We start from the raw sequence: 21522 nt of genomic DNA on the forward strand, positions 1-21522 counted from the left end.
TTTTCTTACAACAAACCCCTGGCACCCTGTTCTCACCATGTCATGGCCTGTGATGACTTAGTGTCTCCCAAGCATGACCAAGCGATTAGCAGGGCTGTGTCTGCGCATCTTGACAGTAATGGGAGCTCTCTTTCCATTTGCCAGGTATTGAAACCTGAGCGCTTCGCTGCCCCGTGCATTTTCGGCTTGATGAATTCATTATTCTCCATATTTTTCTCCTCCCTCCTTCGAAGAAAAAGCTTTCCCCAAAATGCCAGGACTTGTTCTCCCTTAAAAAAAAAATGTTGTTGTTGTTGTTTTTAAATGCGAAAATTTTACATCGAGTCTGCAACAGCTTAACTGCACCCAATGGCACTTGAAGAAAAAGAATAAAATAATGAAATGCAGGTTCTCTAATGCAAATACCACAGTACTGCCTTTAGCTACACGGAAAAAATAAAATAAAAAAAAATAAACTCAGATATCATTTGGGTATTTTCTAAGAAAAAAAAAGTATCTTTTTAGATCTGATGAGAAAGCCACAAGTCATTTGTTCAGATGACTAACAGTATGTCAGCCTTATCTCCCACTGCTTGGTGCTTTCCCCCATGGGTACAGCATCACCACACCTGGGGAGTGTGCCTCACCACGGCTCCCACACACAGCATCTGTCCATCCTGACACTGTTCAGGGCCAGGGATGCAATTCGATGGTGACAAGGGCAACTTCTGCAGAGCTCATGTTTTATAAAACACTTTCAGGAGGAATGGGGGGAAAAAAGGAAAATATTCTAATGGAATAGTTGACAGTAGACGAGCATCTTACTTAAAAACCAATCTTTGGTGTCCAAACTTAGTCTCTTCCACCATATGACGGCTTGGATTTCAGTAGCGAGAGGACTGTAGGGGGAACTTCACTGAACAATAAACAGCACTCGGAGGGGCTCTTCCTGACAGTTCCGAAACAAGAGCTAGAGTTTAATGAGCCAGTAAGGACTGCTATGTAAAGGGTGACATTCACATGCACCAGTCTTTTCAGTCACCCGCAGAGATCTAGATCACAACCATCAGCAATTTTATCTTCACGCACAAGATAACATAAGCCGTCAGAGAATTCTATCTAAGGGCCAAGGAGGAGAGTAGGGAAAGCTCTGGTCCAGGAGCCAGGCCACCTGAGTTTGAAACCTGACTAGCTGGGTGACCTTGGGTAGGTCATTTTACTCTCTAAGCCTCAGTGGCCTTATCTGTAGAATGGTGATGCAACTACACACCTGATAGGTGGTGTGTGACTAAATCAAACAATGCATGAAATGTGCTTGGTGCATAAAATACAGTTATTATTAGGGTTAGCACCAAACGCACTGGCACTGACTGTTTTGTATTTAGTTTTTGGTAATCTACATGTATTAAACACACACACACACACACACAAGCATTTTTCCAGCCAAGGCTTGTCATGTGAGCAGGGGCTGATTAACCAGTAAGCAAGGTATGCACAGGCTTGCTTGAGTTCGCTTAGTAATCTGTAGCTCACAATTTCACTCAAAATTACTAAAATTACTAAGTAAGCATGAGTAAGCCCACGGGCACCCTGCTTGTTGGATAATCCGTCCCTGCCTGTGAGGATGGGGGGTGGGGGGAGTGCTTCTGGTCATGGATATTAAACAAATGATTGTGTAAATTATTAAATAAACCTATGTTTTCGAACATGTATTTCCTTTTTCAAAAAGCAGGAAGCCCTGGTGGCACGGTGATTAAGTGCTCTGTTGCTAATCAAAAAGGTCAGCAGGTCAAACCGACCAGCCTTGGAAACCCTATAGGGCAGTTCTACTCTGCCCCGTAGGATCACTATGAGTTGGAATGGGCTCCACAGCAATAGGTTTGGATTGGATTTCAACAGCAGGTATTTTAGATCTTTCTGGGTTAAAAGCTCTGTTGTTGCTAAACTAGAATTTCTGCTTTACCCAAATAAGGATAATATGCTTCTTCTCTTGTGGATATATACAAACAGTAAGAATCTACCCCGAAAGGTTGATAATATGCAATGACTGTGTTGTGTTTTTTATTTTGTTTTTTTAACGTGGTAAATATATATATACAAGGAAACCCCAGTGGTGCAGTGGGTAAGTGCTACAGCTGCTAACCAAAGGGTCGGCAGTTGAAATCCGCCGGGTGCTCCTTGGACACCCTATGGGGCAGTTCTGCTGTGTCCTACAGGGTCGCTATGAGTCGGAATCGACTCAATGGCAACAGGTTTTTTTGTTTGTTTGTTTAAATATACATATACAATAAAACATGAGCCATTTCACATATTTTACATATACAATTCAGTTATATTAATTACATTCATCGTGTTATGCAAGACAGGGTTTGTAGTTTGGGGTTTTTTTTGCAATGCATACATACCATACGACTATAAAAATACTTCCTTCTATAAAATGATATCAGAGTTCCTGCCTGCTAATTGGGTTTCTTAAATACAGTTAGGCCTTATCTCCCAGAAGGTGAAAATGTCCCAAGTGGGTATCTCCTCCATTAGGCAAAAAAACCCTACATCCTGCCTGCTCAGAGGCACAACCTTGCTGTGGCCACAGAGGATGACGTTTCAGGTCTAAATATAGGGTCCCCATGCTGGGGCGGGGGGCTGAGATAACACCAAGGGAGGGGAGGTGAAGGTGTGTGTGCTAGAACAGTCCAGAAACAGGACTACATTTCCAGCTTCCCACGTGTGCAACTCAAGCAGGTCTCATGCTTTGTTTCCTGAAACAAAAGAAACAAGGGCTGTGCCTGGGTTTTTTTGGAGCCCCCAGCAGGACTCTACTCCTCTGTATATTTTTTCTTTTGAAGAACTGAGAGCTCCTAGTAAATCCTGATGATCACTTTAAGACCATCTAATCCCTGCGCTGCCTTCATACAACTCTTGGGGGAAGAGCTGCCTACCCCAGCTTACACTAGCTTCGCCCAAAATAAGGCCTTAAACACAAAAGTTTCATCTGGCAAAGTCTTAACAAGCATACCGCATATTTCAGTTGAAAGTACTTGTTTCTCTAGCAGCCTCGATGTGGGTGCTTTTTTACAATGTGTTAGCAGAGACAAACATCTGTGTGGGGGACGACACCTGATAATTTTAACCATTCCTATAATGGGAAAGTGCTGACTAGAGAGAAATGTTTGCAAAGACTCTTTGTGCCGTCAGGATGGCCCAGGTGTCTATAGAAACGTCTGCTCAGCAAAAGCACAACCGACCGACATTGCTGAAAATCTCTGGGCTGTCTCCCCTCAAATTTGTTCTAGGCAATGTGCTACAGGAGAGAATCCCTTATTGAACCCAATGGAGAGTTATTTGCACAATCCTGGGCTATTCACAGATAATATTTGGTGACTCATCTGTATCCCTGTTCAACTGAGAGTGGTCTACATGCCTGTGGATTTGTGGAGTCCCAGGAGAAGTTTGGTCCATAAACCAGTGAATGAATTCCATTAATACATACGTGTGGCTTTTTCGTCTGTGACATCAATGACATTTTTTACTTGCCTATTTCTGACTATTCTTTATTAAATAATAAACTCAGGAATAATTTCATACAAATCACTAGTGTATGTAACTATTATTCCTTATTATTATAATAGCTTCCTCACAGGCTAAAGTGAGACTCCAGTTTCAAAATCATGGTCGAGTTTGCCGGGTAGAACCCCTTGATGGTAAGTTCAAATCCCAGGGCTACTTTCATAAAACAAAATTTGTAAAAGCTCAGTTGGAGAAAGTCTGTGAGTAACTCAGAACATATTAATAAGTGCTATAGGCTGTTGCAGTGAGGCAGGAAACCGAACAGCTTAATAGGTCACCTCTTGGTTTCTCTCAACCCTACAGGAAAGGATCCCTGGTAAGGACATTTTTTAGCTAGCAGATGTGCTTCCAAAAAAACCCCTTTACACGTTAAAAAAACAAAAAAACCAAACGCAGTGCCGTCGAGTAGATTCCAACTCATAGCGACCCTACAGGACAGAGTAGAACTGCCCCATAGAGTTTCCAAGGAGCGCCTGGAGGATTTGAACTGCCAACCCTTTGGTTAGCACCTGTAGCACTCAACTACTACGCCACCATGCTAAAAAAAAAAAAAAGAGGCTGGCAAATATAACCAGGGGAATACGCTGGAAACTTCACCCTTAGACCCAAGCTAGAGAAGGAAGAGGTGACGCAAAGTTTCCCCGTGCATTTCAAAGGCAAAGTTGCCTACCCTGATGATTGAAATGCAGTAAATGGCTTCATGTCTCCCTAAGATGAAACAGGAATGAAAAAGGAAGGCCAAAGAAGAATCCATGCATTCAAATTGTGGTGTTGGTGAAGAATATTGAATATACTGAGGACTGCCAGAAGAACAGTCAGAATGCTCCTTACAAGTGAGGATGGCAAGATTTCATCTTACTTTGAACATGTCATCAGGAAAGAACCATCACTAGAAAAGGACGTGATATTTGATAGAGGGTCAGCAAAAATGAGAGAAACCCTCAAGGAGATACAATGACACAACAGCCACAGCAATGCACTCTAACATACCAACTACCATGAAGATAACACAGGACTGGGCAAGGTTCTGTCCTGTTATTCGTAATGTCGCCATGAGTTGGAGCCCACACGATGGCCAACTAACAACAACAGGAAACAATTCCTCCCCCCTCACTTTTTTCCAAAGCCCTAAGAGGTTAAATGTACTCAAACCCTTATCTTAGACTTGATCCAGAAGAGTCAGGTTAGATAGAGAGAGGCAGCCAAGTTAGACGACATCTACCATACAGACACCTGCAAGGAATTAGGAAGCAAAGGGCTAGCTAGGCACCTAGATCCATACAATTGTGTACCAGTCCTCTGGACCTAGAACACTAACCTCCTTAATAGGATGTGAAATAAGTAAAGGTCTTACAGGTGACCATGACAGCTTCAAAAAACCATACTGTGAGCAAAGGAAGATTTACCACAAAGCTAAATGAGCCCAAGTTTTGGGTCTCCTCACTACACAGAACCCCTCCAAGGCCCTCTATACACATTGTTGTATATTTTTGTGACGTTCTCTAAGGCAAGATAATTTAACCACAATCAGAGGTGTAACTACAGTATGGCAGGCATTGCATTAGCCCTGGGCACGTGGAAACACTGAGCTGTTTGTATTAACTCGGTATAGCCAGCGGTGTATCTACAGAAAATGGCGCCTATGGCAAGTCCTGGAGTTGCACCCCTCTTTTGCCTCTCTTTTAGATAACTTTAGCATAATATCAACTCAAAAATACAAGTCAAGCTCTTTAATCTTTTAATTAACAGATTACCGTGCTTGAGGAAGGAAGTTGGACCGTACAGGGTTAACAGACACTGCTCAGTGGCACCATGCTCCCAGAGCCAGTGTGATACTCTAAATACAGCACTGACGCTTGGTCTCTTTCCACTCCACTTCCCCTCACCTTTTCCATGGATGTGGAGAAGGAGTGGCCGAGCAGTGGCCACGGGATTCTTGGAATTCATGTGGTTCACAGTCACTTCCACAGATGGTTAAATTATTGCTAATCATTCCCATATAGGAATGAACTGCAGGAACCACCCGCTGTGTCGATGCTTGGGTCCTAGGGGTGAGAATGTAGGATCAGAGGTCTTAGAGAGATATAAACACATCCTTTGGGGCCTGGCACTGACCGCACGTGGTGAGGGAAGCAAGTGAAATAAGATTTGAAATGTTTGATGCCAGATGCTGGTCTAGAAAATTCTTCGGAATCTCACAGCTCATATATGAAAGAAACTTGATAGAGGTTTTCCAAAAATTTGACAACAATCCTAAAAATTTACATAACATTGCCAATAAAGACAGCTAATTAGAAATTTTGTAATTTTTCTGGATTTTCTAATGTTGTGTGATATTTGCAAGCTTTGTTAAATTCGTAATATGTTCTAATTTCCCTTCTCATTCTGAATATACCAATCCTCACTTATGATCATCTCAGTATATAACATCCTGCATTTAGGACAAAAGTAAAAAGCCACTATGGGACTGTTTTGGACATTAATGAGGAGCCAGGGGAAATGGGGAGGAAGAGGAGAAGGCTGAGGTTTGTGAGAGGAAGAAGGCCGCTGGGGTCACCTGTAGTTTGTGTTACCTGGGTGTTACCAGGGTCTGGCGAAGGAGCCGGTGGGCCCACCGGGGCTGGGGGTGGCACGCAGGAGGCAGGGGCTGCTGGGCCGTGAGCAGGAAGAAGCAGCTGGGCCTGAGGAGTCAGGCAGGGGCTTAGAAGTAGGTTCTTCCAAAGAGCCTTCTCTGCCACTCTGGCAGCCTCTGCAGGGCCCGGGTGGCCAGGCCTCATCCGCCTGCAGCCCGGTCTCCAGGACCCCAGAGCGGGAAGGTGGAGAGGGGTCGCAGTGAGGCCTGAGGTGCGGCCAGGTGATGGTGGTCCACTGCTGCTCCAGAGACAGCCAGCGACCTCCAACCACACCCCCACTTACCTCCCCCATCACACCTGACCCCGTGGTGGTGTGGAAGGCATGGTGGGGAAGGTGGGCCCAAGGCACCTCGCACATCCTAGACACGCCAGAGGAGCCAGATGGGTGATGAGCAACCAGGGGGAGGCTGGCCCCTGAGAGCATTGCCCAGATTCTGGTGTAATGCCAGGTTTTCACATAATGACTTGATCTTTGAAACTTAACCATGTCCATAAGCGAAGAGTGGGTGTGCTCACTTTTGTACCTAATTCTGCATTTTAAATCTTACATTCTTTCTCTTAACACTACCAGCCCCACCCCCACCCCCCCCATATTAGTTTTGGTCATTGACGCTTCCCGGGCCTGGGCAACCTAAAGGTAAAAGGTTCTCATATCCTCTTTCTTCATATTTTGTTCTCAGGTCTTAATATTTAATAGAAACTTTCTAAATATTCCATCACGCTTCAGCTGTGCTAAGGAAAGGGAGCATGCATCCATGCTTGGGCCAAAATTTTCAAGAAAAGCCATCAACCCACAGATGACCAAAATGATAGTGGTACCAGGACTCTTCAAGGGGAGAACAGTCGCTGCTACTGTCTCGTCCAGCCCGCCTTCCTGCTTGGAAATTATCTTTCCTGTGCTAAAGGCTTGGGACTTCTGAGTAAGTGTAGGCTTTAACGAAGGAGGTGATTCCATGGCAATCCTACTTCCTCTTTGAGTGGAAATCTAATTTTAGGGAAAGAAAGCATTTTAAGGGATGTGTGGGCTTCATCTAAGCTTTCCATATAGACCGTGAAGAGAAGTCTGGGCTAAAAGTTTAACAAAGGTACTTATTTCCAGCCACTATTATGAGTTTAAGACCGGGACAGGTAGCCAAGGTGCTTGCTGGGTAGAGCAATTGGGATTAAAGGAGAAGGAATTACTAATTCTGTGCAAGCTGAATGCCATCACCTACATTTCTGTGCCAGAGGGCATTCTCTGGCCACCATGACGGTTTGCCTCCCCTACAGCAGCCCTAACCAATGAGTGACAGGAGAACTGATGTATAAATATTCCACCTCCCTCACTCCTTGGTAGGATCACCCTGAGGCACGTGCTTTGCACAGCCGCCATGGGTTTGCCAGCACAACTGAGCTCTTATTGTCTACAGCACCAACTTACTTGAGAACAACAACAAAAATCAAATCAAACCACTTGCCATCAAGTTGATTCCCACCCATGGCAACACCATGGGTGCAGAGTAAAACTGCCCCGTGGAGTTTTCAAGGCTGTAACTTTTCAGAAGTAGATCGCCAGGACTTTGTTTGGCAGCACCTCTGGATGGGTTCAAACCCCTAACCCTTTGCTTAGTAGTGTAGCACTTAACAGTGTGTGCCACCCAGGACTCCTTCCTGGATAACCAAACCTTTTAACATTGGCTGCTTTCCCTTCTCCATCTTACTTCCTCACTTTTCTACAGAGATCACCTACCCAATAAACTACTTGCCCTTGAATCTTTGTCTTGGGGTCTATTTCTGTAGGAACTCAAACGAAGGCACTGGGGTATTTCTCAGCAGAGAAAACACACCAAGCTGCATACATACTATTACTGCATTACTTATTATAATTAACCCCATGGGGTCACCATGAGTCGGAATCGACTTGAAAACAATGAGTTACTTCTTGCCAGAAGCCACATGGGTTCATGAGCATCACGGCATCTTGAGTAAGAGACTTGAGGGGGGATAAAATACTTGCCGTCTGGATTTAGGTACTCCATGATTCCTGTAAAGAATTTTTGGACTAATTGTGGAAGACCATTTCCCTCTCCTCCTGACTTCTGCTCGTGATCCCTCAGATCCGTCATTTGCTTTCCTTACGATAACTTTCAACGCTCAGGGTATGATTTTGTCTGCAGACACAGGCACAGACGACAGGCTCACTGCCTGCCTCCTCCTACCTGCCTCATGGGGCCCCTTCCTCTGCGTCACTGTCTATTGAAAGCCTCTGGCCCCATTCTTAGTTGCGGCCCTTCTGTTTGAGAACTCCATCCCTCACATCCAGTAGGTTCTGATCTGGTGGCTTGGCTATTTGGTTCATGCTTGGCTCCTCTTCTTGGGTAACTCTCTGGGTTTAGTGACCCTGTAGCTGTACCTTTTCCTGGCTCAGATTCTGGTTCCTTTATGGTGGTGCTGTTAGCATCTTCCCAGCTGGCCCTTGACTTCCAGAGAGCAGCATCAGACACTTCTGGGCCGTCTTTCCCTTTAATCTCAGTCATTTACCACGTCCTCAAGGAAATTGCTTATTTCGAACAATTATTTAGATAAAACTAAATGAGAAAATAAATGTGCAATAAAGTTAAAGAAAAAAACAACCCTTGTATGCACTTTTGTATTGCCTTTGCTTTTAGTCCTTAGAACGGGTGGCTAACGGTTAACTGTAGTCGGAGGCCTTTAATTAGAATTGCAACACTCATACATCCACCAAGAGACCTGAGAGGCAGGTGTTGCAGGTGGAGCCTTTCTTGCCCACACAGGTATAAGTGCATATTGTTTGTATTTAATTATTGCCTGAACACTGGGCAGGGAATAATTCCTGCCAGGAGTCCCTGGGTGGCTCAAAGAGTTAAGCACTCAGCTGGTAACAAAATGTCGGTGGTTCAAATCCACCCAGAGGCACCTCGGAAGAAAGGTCTGGTGATCTACTTGCTAAAGGTCACGGCCGTGGAAAACCCCATGGAGCACAATTCTGCTCTGACAAGCAAGGGGTCCCCATGGACTGAAATCGACTGGGCAGCAACAGGCTCATTTCTGCCAATAAAACAAAGCTAAACATCAGGCATGAATACCTTGTTACTAAAAAGGAGAAAATTATAGATTTATTTAATACATCACACTTTCTCCAGTTAAAATCAACAGCCAGTTGGTGAAAGTATGCTTTCTAGTGTGATTAAAAAAAAAAAAAAAAATTTTTTTTTTGATCAGTGTGATACCACTGATCAAAAATCTCAAGCCCAAATTTTTGATAACATGTACGAGTGTGAATTTAAGTACAGCATCAGATATTCTACCTACAACCTCTCATTCTAGCGTGTACTCACAGTTGACCTATGCCCAAGGGCTCGCTCTTGCCTTCACATTCAGAGAAAAAGCATGTCCCTGTGACTTTTTGATTCTAGGCAATATGATTTGATTTCCATGGGTTCCCCCCGGCCCCGACCTTAGCAGTAGGTGCCTACAAGCCATTTTCTAGTGGAAACAGTCACAGAGAAGAAACGTCTGCATCGCTAATTGCTGGGATGTTGGAACAGTTTCCTGAAATTTACTTTCTGAGAAGGATAGTTTAGCTAGAAGCTGTGTAAGCGATGGTGGGGTGGGTATTCTGAAACCTTCTGAATGATACTTAGTTTAGATGATTAACAAGCTACTTAAAGGATTTCCAGCCACATTAAGAAGTTGTCGGTTACAGCCAGCAATTCCCCAGAGTCAAAAAGTTATCTGCTTTCACAGGGAAAGTCATCAGAGGTTTTTCCAATATGGATCCACTCCTGGGTCAAACCATCCAGATCTTTCCAATGGTGTCTGCACAGGGTTCAGGGTATGGAGTTATTTACTGTGTACTCTCCACCCCAGAGCACAGGTGTCTTGCAATCTGGACTGACAAGTCCTATTGTGAAAGTTGAATAATAAAATCCCTTATCCAAATTGCAAAAATAAAATAAATAGTAAAAAGTATACATATCTTAAAACAATCAGTGCAAATAAGTTATTAAGCCCCATCCATACTGTTCTCCTACCCTTTGGCATATAGTACCACTTTTGTATTGTAAAGTTTAGTAAAAATAGTTAATTACATGTATTGCCATTTCACCTGGTCCTACAAAGAACACCAAGTGCTCTGCCATTTGGGCAACACAAGAAGCCTGTCTCTCATTCCATAAGGCTTTGACTGTCTTCAGCCTAGCTCTTCTGGATCCCACAGGGTTTGATATTGCATATCACCACTAAGACACATGTACTCAGCATATGCTTACTGGGAGCCTACCCTGGGAGCTGGGGATACAAAAATGAACACGACAAGATTCCTGACCTCAAAGGTTTACACATCCATAGAGGAGACAGCCAGTGAGTAAGTAAATATGTACCTAATAGGGAATGAGTACAGTAGAGTGGAGTAGAGTAGAGTAGAGTAGAGTAGAGTAGAGTAGAGTAGAGTAGAGTAGAGTAGAGTAGAGTAGAGTAGAGTAGAGTGTAGAGTAGAGAGTAGAGTAGAGTAGAGAGTAGAGTAGAGTAGAGAGTAGAGTAGAGTAGAGTAGAGTAGAGTAGAGTAGAACAGAACAGAACAGAATAGAATAGGATAGAATAGAAAAGGATAGAATAGAATGATCTTCTGAAGAACAAGAAGCAGAGACAGAGGTAAAATATGAGAAGTGACTGTTAGATTCAGGGTGGGCCTTGGAGGAGGTGGCATATGTGGTCCCAGTGTACACTACAGATTTTGCAAACAACAGGACTCTGGACCCTGGGAGCCAATTCCCAGGTGTGTTTAACTTTCGCCACTTTATGTGGCCCATATGTGCCTTCTCAGGTATAATTCACTTTGTCCAAGTTTTCCTCCATTCTATCATCAGGAAACGTATGGAATCAGTTCTTCATTCCTAATTTTCCCCAAACGGGGTGTGGCATCCTGCTTACAAAGTCCAAAGGGTAGTAGAAAGTTGCCAACTAAATTCTGGGCTCCCAGGTAGTCTGTATTTTTTCAGACCAAATGCATCCATCAGCTGGACCAGCATGACCTCAGTTAAGCCAGGAATAGGGGCTTCACTTTGGCCACCCAACCCAAACCACACACAGCAAGTTAGCTTCCAGGCTGTCAATCTTTGTGACTCCCCTTCAGCAATATTTAACCACTTGTGACAAGAGATTCTGAAAGCTTTTTGAAAGTCTTATTCACTAATGGAAAAGCATCTTACATATTTTATAAAAATATGCATCAAAGTTAACACTCAAATACAACTTGTTTTTCCTGAACTCTAAAGAGCCCTGTCAGCGCTTAAATCCCTCCTGCAGGTTCTATTAAAACAAGTAGTATGGAAGTCCCGAATTATTAGGGAAAAATAAGACTGCAAGCTCCTTGAGGGCAAAGACTGAATCTTACATTTTCGTTTCCCCAGAGCCCAGCACAGTGCCTGACACAAAGAAGATGGTCCAGCAATGTTTGTTTAATTGCACTGATGAAAAGAAAAGATTGCAAGAGGTTTAACCACACAAAATAATTTTTGTTGATTTTTCTTTACGTATTATTAGCTATCACCAAAGTTAAACTGCAACCAAAAATAAGAATTCCACGTACATACACATTTATAGAGTTCAGCTTTAAGGGTGCTTTAAACCAAACTCCCTGTAATACTTCACAAACTCCTAAAATTTATGAAGGACATGCAGGCTTAATATATAGCATTATTATTGAGGATAATGGTGATAGTAACGATAACAATAGTTGCTTTGATTAAGTACTAGCCACGTGCCACGCAGGTCACTACACAAGGTCACCTCCAACATCAGAGAGGCTTCCCCTAACCACCATATTAAACTCTCACCTCCGTTTGCTCCCTCTCACTGTATCACCCACCCACTCGTGTTTTACAGATTTATTTGTTCAATTCTTGATCAGGTTTAGCTCTACCTACCAGAATGTAAGTTCCATGACAGCGGGGACTTTATCTGCATTGTTTACTCCTGGACATTTAGCAATTAGGAAAAACTCAATAAATAGTTGTTGAGTGAATGAATGAATGATTTCATTTGCCCCTTTAAAACAATTCTGCAAAACAGTACATTGAGTCCCAAGAAATTGAACCCATACACTTTCTAAGTCCCAGGCTCCTGTTGGTACCCATGCCAACATGTGCTGAATAAACAAGGGGGGAAAAGCCATCTCTTCCCTCCTTCTCCTACCTTTCCCTTGTAGAATCAAAGTTCCCGGTTCTCTCTTCACTTGCACATTCTTCATGGAAGACGCTGAGAAAAATCCACACTCAATAATCATTTCTCATTTTATACCTTATTTGTACCCTAAGAAGGAAAGGAGTTTGGAAGCAAAGACAGTCGGGTTGAAGAGCCATCACCTGAAACGTCGCTGCAGTGTGGACGTGGCATAAGGCACGCACCAGAACCAGAGAAGGCGATTTCTGTGAACTCACCAGAGACGATGACGGCAGACCCAAGATTAAGGTGACGGATTTTCCTGTACCGCAGTCCTGCCCATTTATTTCCAAGACCCTCCACCTCTGAGGTACCCTGTTGAATGACTCACTCCTGGCTACATTTGTGACTCAAAAAATATTGGGTAGAGATTGTGCTCTCTCTGGCTCCCGTCCACAGTGATCTCACTCCGGCTCCTGGTCCATAATGATGAGGCTCTGCCTGAATTATAACCTACAGCCTATTTTCAGCGCCTTCTTTCAGAAAAATGGACTTTCAGCTTCCTTATATTTTAAGTTGTATCTCCAGGTAAATACTTCTTTTTCTCTCATATATTTTAATTTCATGAATGTGATGGATGAAAACAGGAGCCAATGTTTTAATTGCTCTAATAAAATGAGTCATCTCTTTCATTCGCATTTTACTCCTCACAAAGATATTTTAAAAAAGAAGAACCTGTAATGCATTTCTGAGAGTACTTAAATGTAAGCCTACCTCGGAGCTTCCTAACTACGTTTCCCATAGTAGGCTAGTTAAGATGTATCTTTAAAGTGGAATAGCTATCTCAGGGGACTGGTAATGGGCTATGGGGTCACTTCTTCCAAGTCACCAGTTCAAATTCAGTCCAGACTTTAGGCAGGGGGAAAAAAAAGTCATTACAACTGACAATTATTTGGCTGACTTTTGTAGAAGACGGGTTAGTGCCTCCTCATCTCCAGTTACTAGGTATCTACATAGAAAACGCCACCATCACCTCAGGGGCATTCAAGGAAACCCTCCCAGTGATAAGGGAATCTAAAGAGATGGATCTGTACACATAAAGACACACACAGGTGGATGCACAAACATATATAATGCACACACGTGGACACATACATCCATGCGTACATCCTGGTACAACTATTTTGGCTAAACTCATCTGTAAGGGAACAGTAAGAAATATATTTTAGCCATTTATTTGACAGCACTCAGATCAGTCCAAACTGTTCAACAAGCTGAGGAATTTGCCTACCACCCTTCTGTGGTCTTTCTCCCTCCATGCAGGATCTCTGCAAACAGATGAAAGAAAGCACCTTCACAAGCCAGCTTTGCTGTTCATGGTGATGAAACAGAAGATGGCATTAGTCTTCAGGGATGTCAATCTGGAAGCTTTTAGAAATGCTAGCCTGCACTTAAAGATCAAAGACAACTGGGATGACTCCTTAGAAATAATACCTTTCCTCGGAACCCAGGAGACCAAGATGCCGGGAACTGACATGCCATCCTTGACCCCTTCTCCTCCTTCATCTCTTGCATCCAGTATCTCATCCTGGCCCATTCATCTACTCTCTTCATACACCCTGAATTCACCACTTATTTCCATCACCAGCACCACAACCATAGAGAAGGCCACCGCTCTCTATCACATGGATTATTACAACAACCTCCTAGCAGTCTCCCTGCCTCTGATTTTACTCCATGAATTCTCCATAAGGAGTCCTGGTGGTGAGATGGTTAAGCGCTGGACTGCTAAACATAAGGTTGGTGGTTCGCACCCGTTCAGTGGCCCTGCAGGAGAAAGACCTGGCTATCTGCTCCTGTAAAGATTACAGCTTAGAAAACCCTATGGGGCAGTCCTACTCTGTCACACAGGGTCGCTATGAGTCGGCATCCACTTGATGGCCCCTAACAACAATATTCTCCATGACGTTACCAGAGTGTTTCTCGAAAGCACCACTCCTTGTTTGATTCCCTTCAGTGGCTCCCCATGCCTTCGGGATTAGGTCCATACCCCTCAGCACGGTCAAGAAGACCTGTATGATTTCGCCGCTAAGATCTCCTTTTCTGTCTTCATATGCCCCAGCCACGTCATTCCTTTAATTAGCATGTTTTCCAACTGCTAGGTATGGACTGCTGCCTTCCACCCTGATTCCTAGTTACTATTAAATTATCCTTCTTGACTCAGCTTAACTGTCATTTCTTCCAAGGAGTTATCCTGACTCTTTCAAGCTCTGGGCTGGATGCTATTCTTATTACCCTATCATTTTACTTACCACACTATCATGGGATATTAACTCTTTTAGGCAGAGGCTGGGACCTATCCAGGAGTCCCTGGGTGGTATAAACAGTTGACATGTTTGGCTACTATCCAAAAGGTTGCAGGTTCGAGTCCACCCTGAGGTGCCTTGGAAGAAAGGCCTGGTGATCTATGTCTGAAAAATCAGCCACTGAAAATCCTATGGAGCACAGTTCTACTCTGACACAAATGGGTCTCTGGGAGTCAGAATCAACTTGACAAAATTAGTTTTGGTTGTATTCACTGTTGAATCCCTAGTCACTAACATGGTATTTGGATTTTAATAGATATTGGTTGGATAAATAAATGAGGTCAGAACTTTAAGGCTGGCTTACAGCATTTCCTCTATTTCAGAGCTATATTTGCCCTACTCCGTGTCCTATAGTAAACCTAATTTGTATCCTAATCCCACTCTATTCATTCATTTTTTTCTTGCCACAGAGCCCTCAGCATACGGAGTAGAAAAACCAAAAACCAAACCCAGTGCCTTCGAGTCAATTCTGGGTTTTTTGATGAAGTAGAAGACAACAGAAATAAAGCAGAGAAGGGATTGGAGTCTCCACTCAAAGCCAGGATGCAAAATACCAGAGGTGCGTTACTAAGGAAAATCAGGCACTAGCTTTTTCAAGAGGGCTTTCATTTGTTTATTCTTTGAAAAGATAGTTTATCTCCTCTTGAAGAGTTTTAGGCATGATCTTACCTGAAGATAATGGGACAGACTGGATGAGTGATTGATAAAAGCAAACCTGAGCAGGGTTTTGAAATGAAGGTGGAAGACTCTCAGGTGATTCCCTCCATGACTACGCTTCTGCTTCTTTGGACTTTACAGGAGAAGGAAAAGATAGTTAAAGAAATGATATGATATATTTTAAAAAGGAGAATATGTGCTAAGGTTTGGAAGTAGATATGATAAGTTCTAAAGAAGAACAAGGGAAAGAAATGGGAATAATGGAGAGGGTAAGAAGGTCAGAGGAGGAAGAGCAGATGTGAAGAAGGTGGGTATGACCCAAGGCAAAGAGAAGAGGTAAAAATCAAAACGGATGAAAAGATAAATCAGAGAAGTGGAAAAGAATAGGCGAGAAGAGGGGGGAAAGGTAATATAGTCATTTGCACGTAGTAAAAAAAAAAAAAACTAGTGCCATCGTAAACCCCCCAAAAACCAAACCCATTGCCGGGTGAGTCAATTCCCACTCATAGCAACCCTATGGGACAGAGTAGAACTGCCCCACAGGGTTTTCAAAGACGTAATCTTTACAGAAGCAGACTGCCACATCTTTCTCCCACAGAGTGGCTGGTGGGTTCGAACTGCTAACCCTTTGGTTAGCAGCCAAGCGCTTAACCACAGCACCACCAGGGCTCCTCTGGCACATAGCAGGAGCCTTGTTTCGACAGCTGAATAAATGAATGAATGAGAGGGGAAAAGAAGGTAAGGACTGGCAAAATATGTTGAAGTATTTTGGATTTGACGCCAGTCTACCATGTTATGTATTCATTATACACAGAGTGTTGGGGCCTCCTTCGGTCCAGCTAAGGGAGAGCAAAACGCTATTATATTAACAGTAAGAATATAATATGACTAGGTCTAAATGCAAATATCATTCATTCACTCCTTTATTCAACCACCATATACTAAGCCAGACACTGTATTCAAAGTTAAGGACCTGTGAGGCACATTACCAATGCCTCCTAGGAAGCTGCAAAATAAGGCATTAAATCTCTTTTTCAAATTGGAAAGAATCTTTTACTTCATATTGCACAGCCTACGTAAACTGTGGAAAAAAATATATAGGAATCAGAAGTAACAGTATGGCTTGGCCAAAAGCCACAGGAAACGGGTGTTTTTCTCAACGGAATGAGATGACATTGTGACATATGCCCATTTAAAATGGAAGTGTGAATCATAAAAATGCCAAAAGCATGGCGAAGAAAAACCTTAAAGGAGCTAACAGTAGAATATTAAAGACAGACATAATTAAACAGAAAGGAATAAATACAGGGTACTTGAAATTCTCTTTGTCATAGGGCTGCACTGCAGTTTGACTCCCAACCCCATTAAAGTCATTCTAAATTGATTCACTTGGCATAATGAGCCCCTCTTGATAACACCAAAACACTTGGCCTCTCAAGAGCTCCTCACAGGCGGCCCTGCAGAGTCTGCAGCCAGCAGGGTGTTATGAAGGGAACCAGCAGCCACTTGGTCTGGCAAGCACACATACAAACAAACATACCAATATTCGGTTTCTCCTCCTGAATAGACAACAGGAGCATCAGCAGCTTCTCTTTCCCCACAAAGGGAGACATTTTAGAAGCACACTTCAGCACCACCGTCCTACTGAGTCCCCAGTTCTCAGATTTCCTGGCTATGACTGCCTTAGACGTCAAGAGTTGTTACGTTATAGTACATTACAGGTTTTCATTACTACTTTATATTTGAGCTGCAAGCTATAGCTTCCCACTTAATTTGAACAGAGGGGAGAATGTATATAATTTCCCCACTGAGGTAATCTTTTCTCATATCCTTTGCATGATCCTACAGGGAAAGGAACTTAGAAGAAGGACAGAGGGATCCCAAATACATTTTATAGTAACACTTCCTCCTCCACCATACAAAGTGTCAGCAACTTGGAGGGTCACACAGTATAAGGCAGGGGACATCCCAGAAACCCAAATTATTGCATTATCATTACCTAGACCCCATTCACCTTGAGAGAACTGTAAAGGTCATCCATTTGTACGGCTAAATAGCTTTCAACAATTTCTCTAAAAATGTGGCACCAATAGCTCCTTATCCAGGCTCAGTAATTTTTTTTTTTCAGATCACTAAAGGTATCTGCATGACAACAGGACCTTTGTTTCCTGAGGGTTGGTCCCCTTGCTCTTTACTGCTGCATCTTCTCCACCTTGGTGACATCACGGTTCCTGCTGAGGAGCTCATTTTAATATCACAAAGGATTGTGACTTCAAGTGGAAGCAGCTAACCTCTTCTGAAACAAGGACTCTGTTTTCAAGTATTATCTGAAACAAGACTCTGTTTCTGATAATAAAATGCAAGAGAAGCGAAATACTTAAAATGTGAGATACCCAGACTGTACTTCTTAAAGCTCGGGAAAAAGTTAGGAGAAAGAAAAAGACAAAAGAAACTATAAGTAAGCATACTACTTTTCAGTGTTAAAACCATGCCTTTTACTCACCTTGGCCAGTGTTGTTTGCCTACCAACACGGGATAATTATAGTCTTATTATTTTACTATGCCATCCTCGTTTCACTGAGCAACATCAGTCTACAAAGAGGTTTTGAAACATGGCATATTTATGTAGGCATTATTTCTGCTTGGCAAATGTAAAGCCACTTAGAACCCTTTCTACCGTTCTATTATCCCTTCAAAAGTTAACATTTTACTCACGATGTTATTTATATTATCACAATTAAGAATCAGTTGGCAGTGATTTTAGTCTCAGCAGTGTGCATATATGAGTCCACCCCTCATCATTCTATTTGCAAGAGATAAATAGAACTATTCCTCTGTACAGCATGCAATAAACTAGGTTTCATAAACCCCAGGGTATAGGACACATAAGAATAATAAAACTGGATTTATAATGCATTTAGATAAATGTAGATGATTTATAAAAAATTATGACAGAATCATATATGACCATTATAAGAACCTGGGTGATAGCCAGCTTTTGAAGCAGATTTTAGGAAAAATAATCAAGCGTGGACATTCACGTTTGCATGGTTCATGCAACCCATGACCTGTGGACTAAAGCTAGCGTACCACTTCCTCTTTTCTAGTGCACTCATAAAAACCACGTAGGCCACGCTCCCATAAATAGTGATGATTTGTGACTGTCTTCGGTGGTTCAGTACGACAATGTGTCTGAAAAGAGAAGACCATGAACTTGTGTGAACTATTTAGCTTTGTCCTATCTGAACTACCTTCTGCAGGCCCAATGCCACTTACCTGTAGAATGACGCCCAGCTCTTAGATAAACAGAGGACTAGAGGAAGAAAAGAGCTGAAACTGGGTTCATACTTCATCATAATAACTCAACTCAAATGTGCCTGCCATACTGACAGCATAGTTTAAGCGTATATGGTGCAAACAGTTAATGCGCCTGGCTGCTAACTGAAAGATTGGAGGCTCAAGTCCACCCAGATGCACCTCAGAAGAAAGGCCTGATGACCTCCTTCTGAAAAATCGGTCACTGAAAACCCTGTGGAGCACGGTTCTACTCTGACACACATGAGGACAGTGTGAGTCGAAGCTAGCTACAAAGCAACCAGCGATGGTGTTGGTGGAAGGTATTGCTATTATGTGTACTATCTCTGCTGTTTGTTGTTACTATACGCATCATCTAGTTGATTCCCACTCTTAGTAACCCCATAGGACAGAGTAGAACTGCCCCATAGGGTATCCTAGGCTCACTCATCCATGCCAAGAAATTTGGAAAACAGCTACCTGGCCAACCAACTGGGAGAGATCCATATTTGTGCCCATTCCAAAGAAAGGTGATCCATCACGATGCGGAAATTATCAAGCAATATCATTAATATCACACGCAAGTAAAATTTTGCTGAAGATCATTCAAAAACGGTTGCAGTAGTACATCAACAGGGAGACGTCAGAAATTCAAGCCAGATTCAGATGAGGATGTGGAGCCAGGGATATCACTGCTGCTATCAGCTGGATCTTGGCTGAAAAGCAGAGCATATCAGAAAGATGTTTACCTGTATTCTACTGACTATGCAAAGACATTCGACTGTGCTGGTCATAACAAATTATGGATAACATTGCGAAGAATGGGAATTCCAGAATACTTAATTGTGCTCATGAGGAACCTGTACATAGACCAAGAGGCAGTCATTCGAACAAAAAAAGGTGATGCTGAGTGGTTTAAAATGAGGAGAGATGAGATTCAGGGTTGTATTCTTTCATCACACGTATCAATCTACGTGTTGTGCAAATACTCTGAGAAGCTGGACTTTATGAAGAAGAATGTGGCATCAGGATTAGAAGAAGGCTCATTAACAGCCTGCGATACGCAGATGACACAACCTTGCTTGCCAAAAGTGAAGAGGACTTAGAACACTTACTGATGAAGTTCAAGGACCACAGCCTTCAGTACAGAATTCACTTCAACATAAAGAAAGCAAAAACCCTCACAACTGGACCAATAAGCAACATCATGATAAATGGAGAAAAGATTGAAGTTGTCAAGGATTTCATTTTATTTGAATCCACAATCAACGCCCATGGAAGCAGCAGCCAAGAAATCAAACGACATATAGCATAGGACAAATCTACTGCAAAAGAACTCTGTAAAGTGTTGGAAAGCAAAGATGTCACTTTGAGAACTAAGATGCATCTGACCCAAGCCACAGTATTTTCAATTGCCTCATATGCATTTGAAAGCTGGACAATGAATAAGTAAGACCAAAGAAGAATTAATGCCCTTGAATTACGGTGATGGTGAAGAATATTGCCAAAAGAACAAACAGCTCCTTAGAAGCGAGGATGGCAAGACTTCGTCTCATGTACTTTGGACATATTATCATGAGGGACCAGTCCCTGGAGAAGGGCATCATGTTTGGCAAGGCAGAGTGTCAGATAAAAAGAGGAAGACCCTTGACAAGATGAAATGACACAGTGGCTGCAACAATGGGCTCAAGCATAACAACTGTGAGTATGGACAAGACAGTGCTTTTTTCTGTTGTACATAGGGTCACTACGAGTTTTAGAATGGACTCGATGGCACCTAACAATAGCAACACAAATATTTATGGGAGCAGATCACCACGCCTTTTCTCCCACGAGCAGTTGGGGGTTTCAAACCGCTGACCTTTCAGTTAGTAGCTGAGCACTTAACCACTGAACTACCAGGGATCTTTGTATTATCTTTCAAAATAATGGGGGATCATGGTCTCAGGGTATATCTACCTCAATTGGCATAACATAGTTTATAAAGAAAATGTTCTACATTCTACTTTGGTGAGTAGCATCTGGGGTATTAAAAGCTTGAGAGTGGCCATTTAAGATACTCCACTGATCTCGGGTGGGGGTTTGGGGACCATGGTTTAAGGGGACTTCTAAGTCAATTGGCAAAATAATTCTATTATGAAAACATTCTGCATCCCACTTTGAAATGTGGCATCTGGGGTCTTAAATGCTAACAAGCGGCCATCTAAGATGCATCAATTGGTCTCAACCCACCTGGAGCAAAGGAGAATGAAGAACACCAAGGTCACACGATAACTAAGAGCCCAAGAGACAGAAAGGGCCACGTGAACCAGAGACTTACATCATCCTGAGACCAGAAGAACTAGTTGGTGCCCGGCCACAATCGATGACTGCCCTGACAGGGAGCACAACAGAGAACCCCTGAGGGAGCAGGAGATCAGTGGGATGCAGACCCCAAATTCTCATAAAAAGACCACACCTAATGGTCTGACTGAGACTAGAGGAATCCCAGCGGTTATGGTCCCCAAACCTTCTGTTGGCACAGGACAGGAACCATTCCCGAAGACAACTCATCAGACATGGAAGGGACTGGACAGTGGGTAGGAGAGAGATGCTGATGAAGAGTGAGCTAATTATATCAGGTGGACACTTGAGACTGTGTTGGCATCTCCTGTCTGGAGGGGGGTGGGGAGGATAGAGAGAGTTGGAAGCTGGCAAAATTGTCACGAAAGGAGAGACTGGAAGGGCTGACTCATTAGGGGGAGAGCAAGTGGGAGTACGCAGTAAGATGTATATAAACTTATATGTGACAGACTGACTTGATTTGTAAACGTTCACTTGAAGCACAATAAAAGTTAATTAAAAAAAAAAAAAAAGATACTCCA

General features: G+C 42.9%; 1 protein-coding gene across 14 annotated transcripts in view; it reads right to left on the reverse strand.

Moving 5' to 3' along the window:
• Positions 1–21522, reverse strand: part of ESRRG (estrogen related receptor gamma) — a 724179-nt gene that overhangs the window by 561275 nt on the left and 141382 nt on the right. Inside the window, exon 1 of one of the 14 annotated variants that reach the window (XM_049868235.1) lies at positions 37–5799. The exons of the other annotated variants lie outside the window; for them this stretch is intronic. Within the exon in view, the coding sequence (XP_049724192.1) occupies positions 37–209 (173 nt within the window). The 5' untranslated portion in view covers positions 210–5799. Of the gene's footprint in view, positions 1–36; positions 5800–21522 lie in introns of those variants that run through there. 14 annotated transcript variants of the gene reach the window in all.

This window comes from Elephas maximus, chromosome 24, assembly GCF_024166365.1.
Source record: "Elephas maximus indicus isolate mEleMax1 chromosome 24, mEleMax1 primary haplotype, whole genome shotgun sequence".
In the NCBI taxonomy this organism is placed as follows: Eukaryota; Metazoa; Chordata; class Mammalia; order Proboscidea; family Elephantidae; genus Elephas; species Elephas maximus.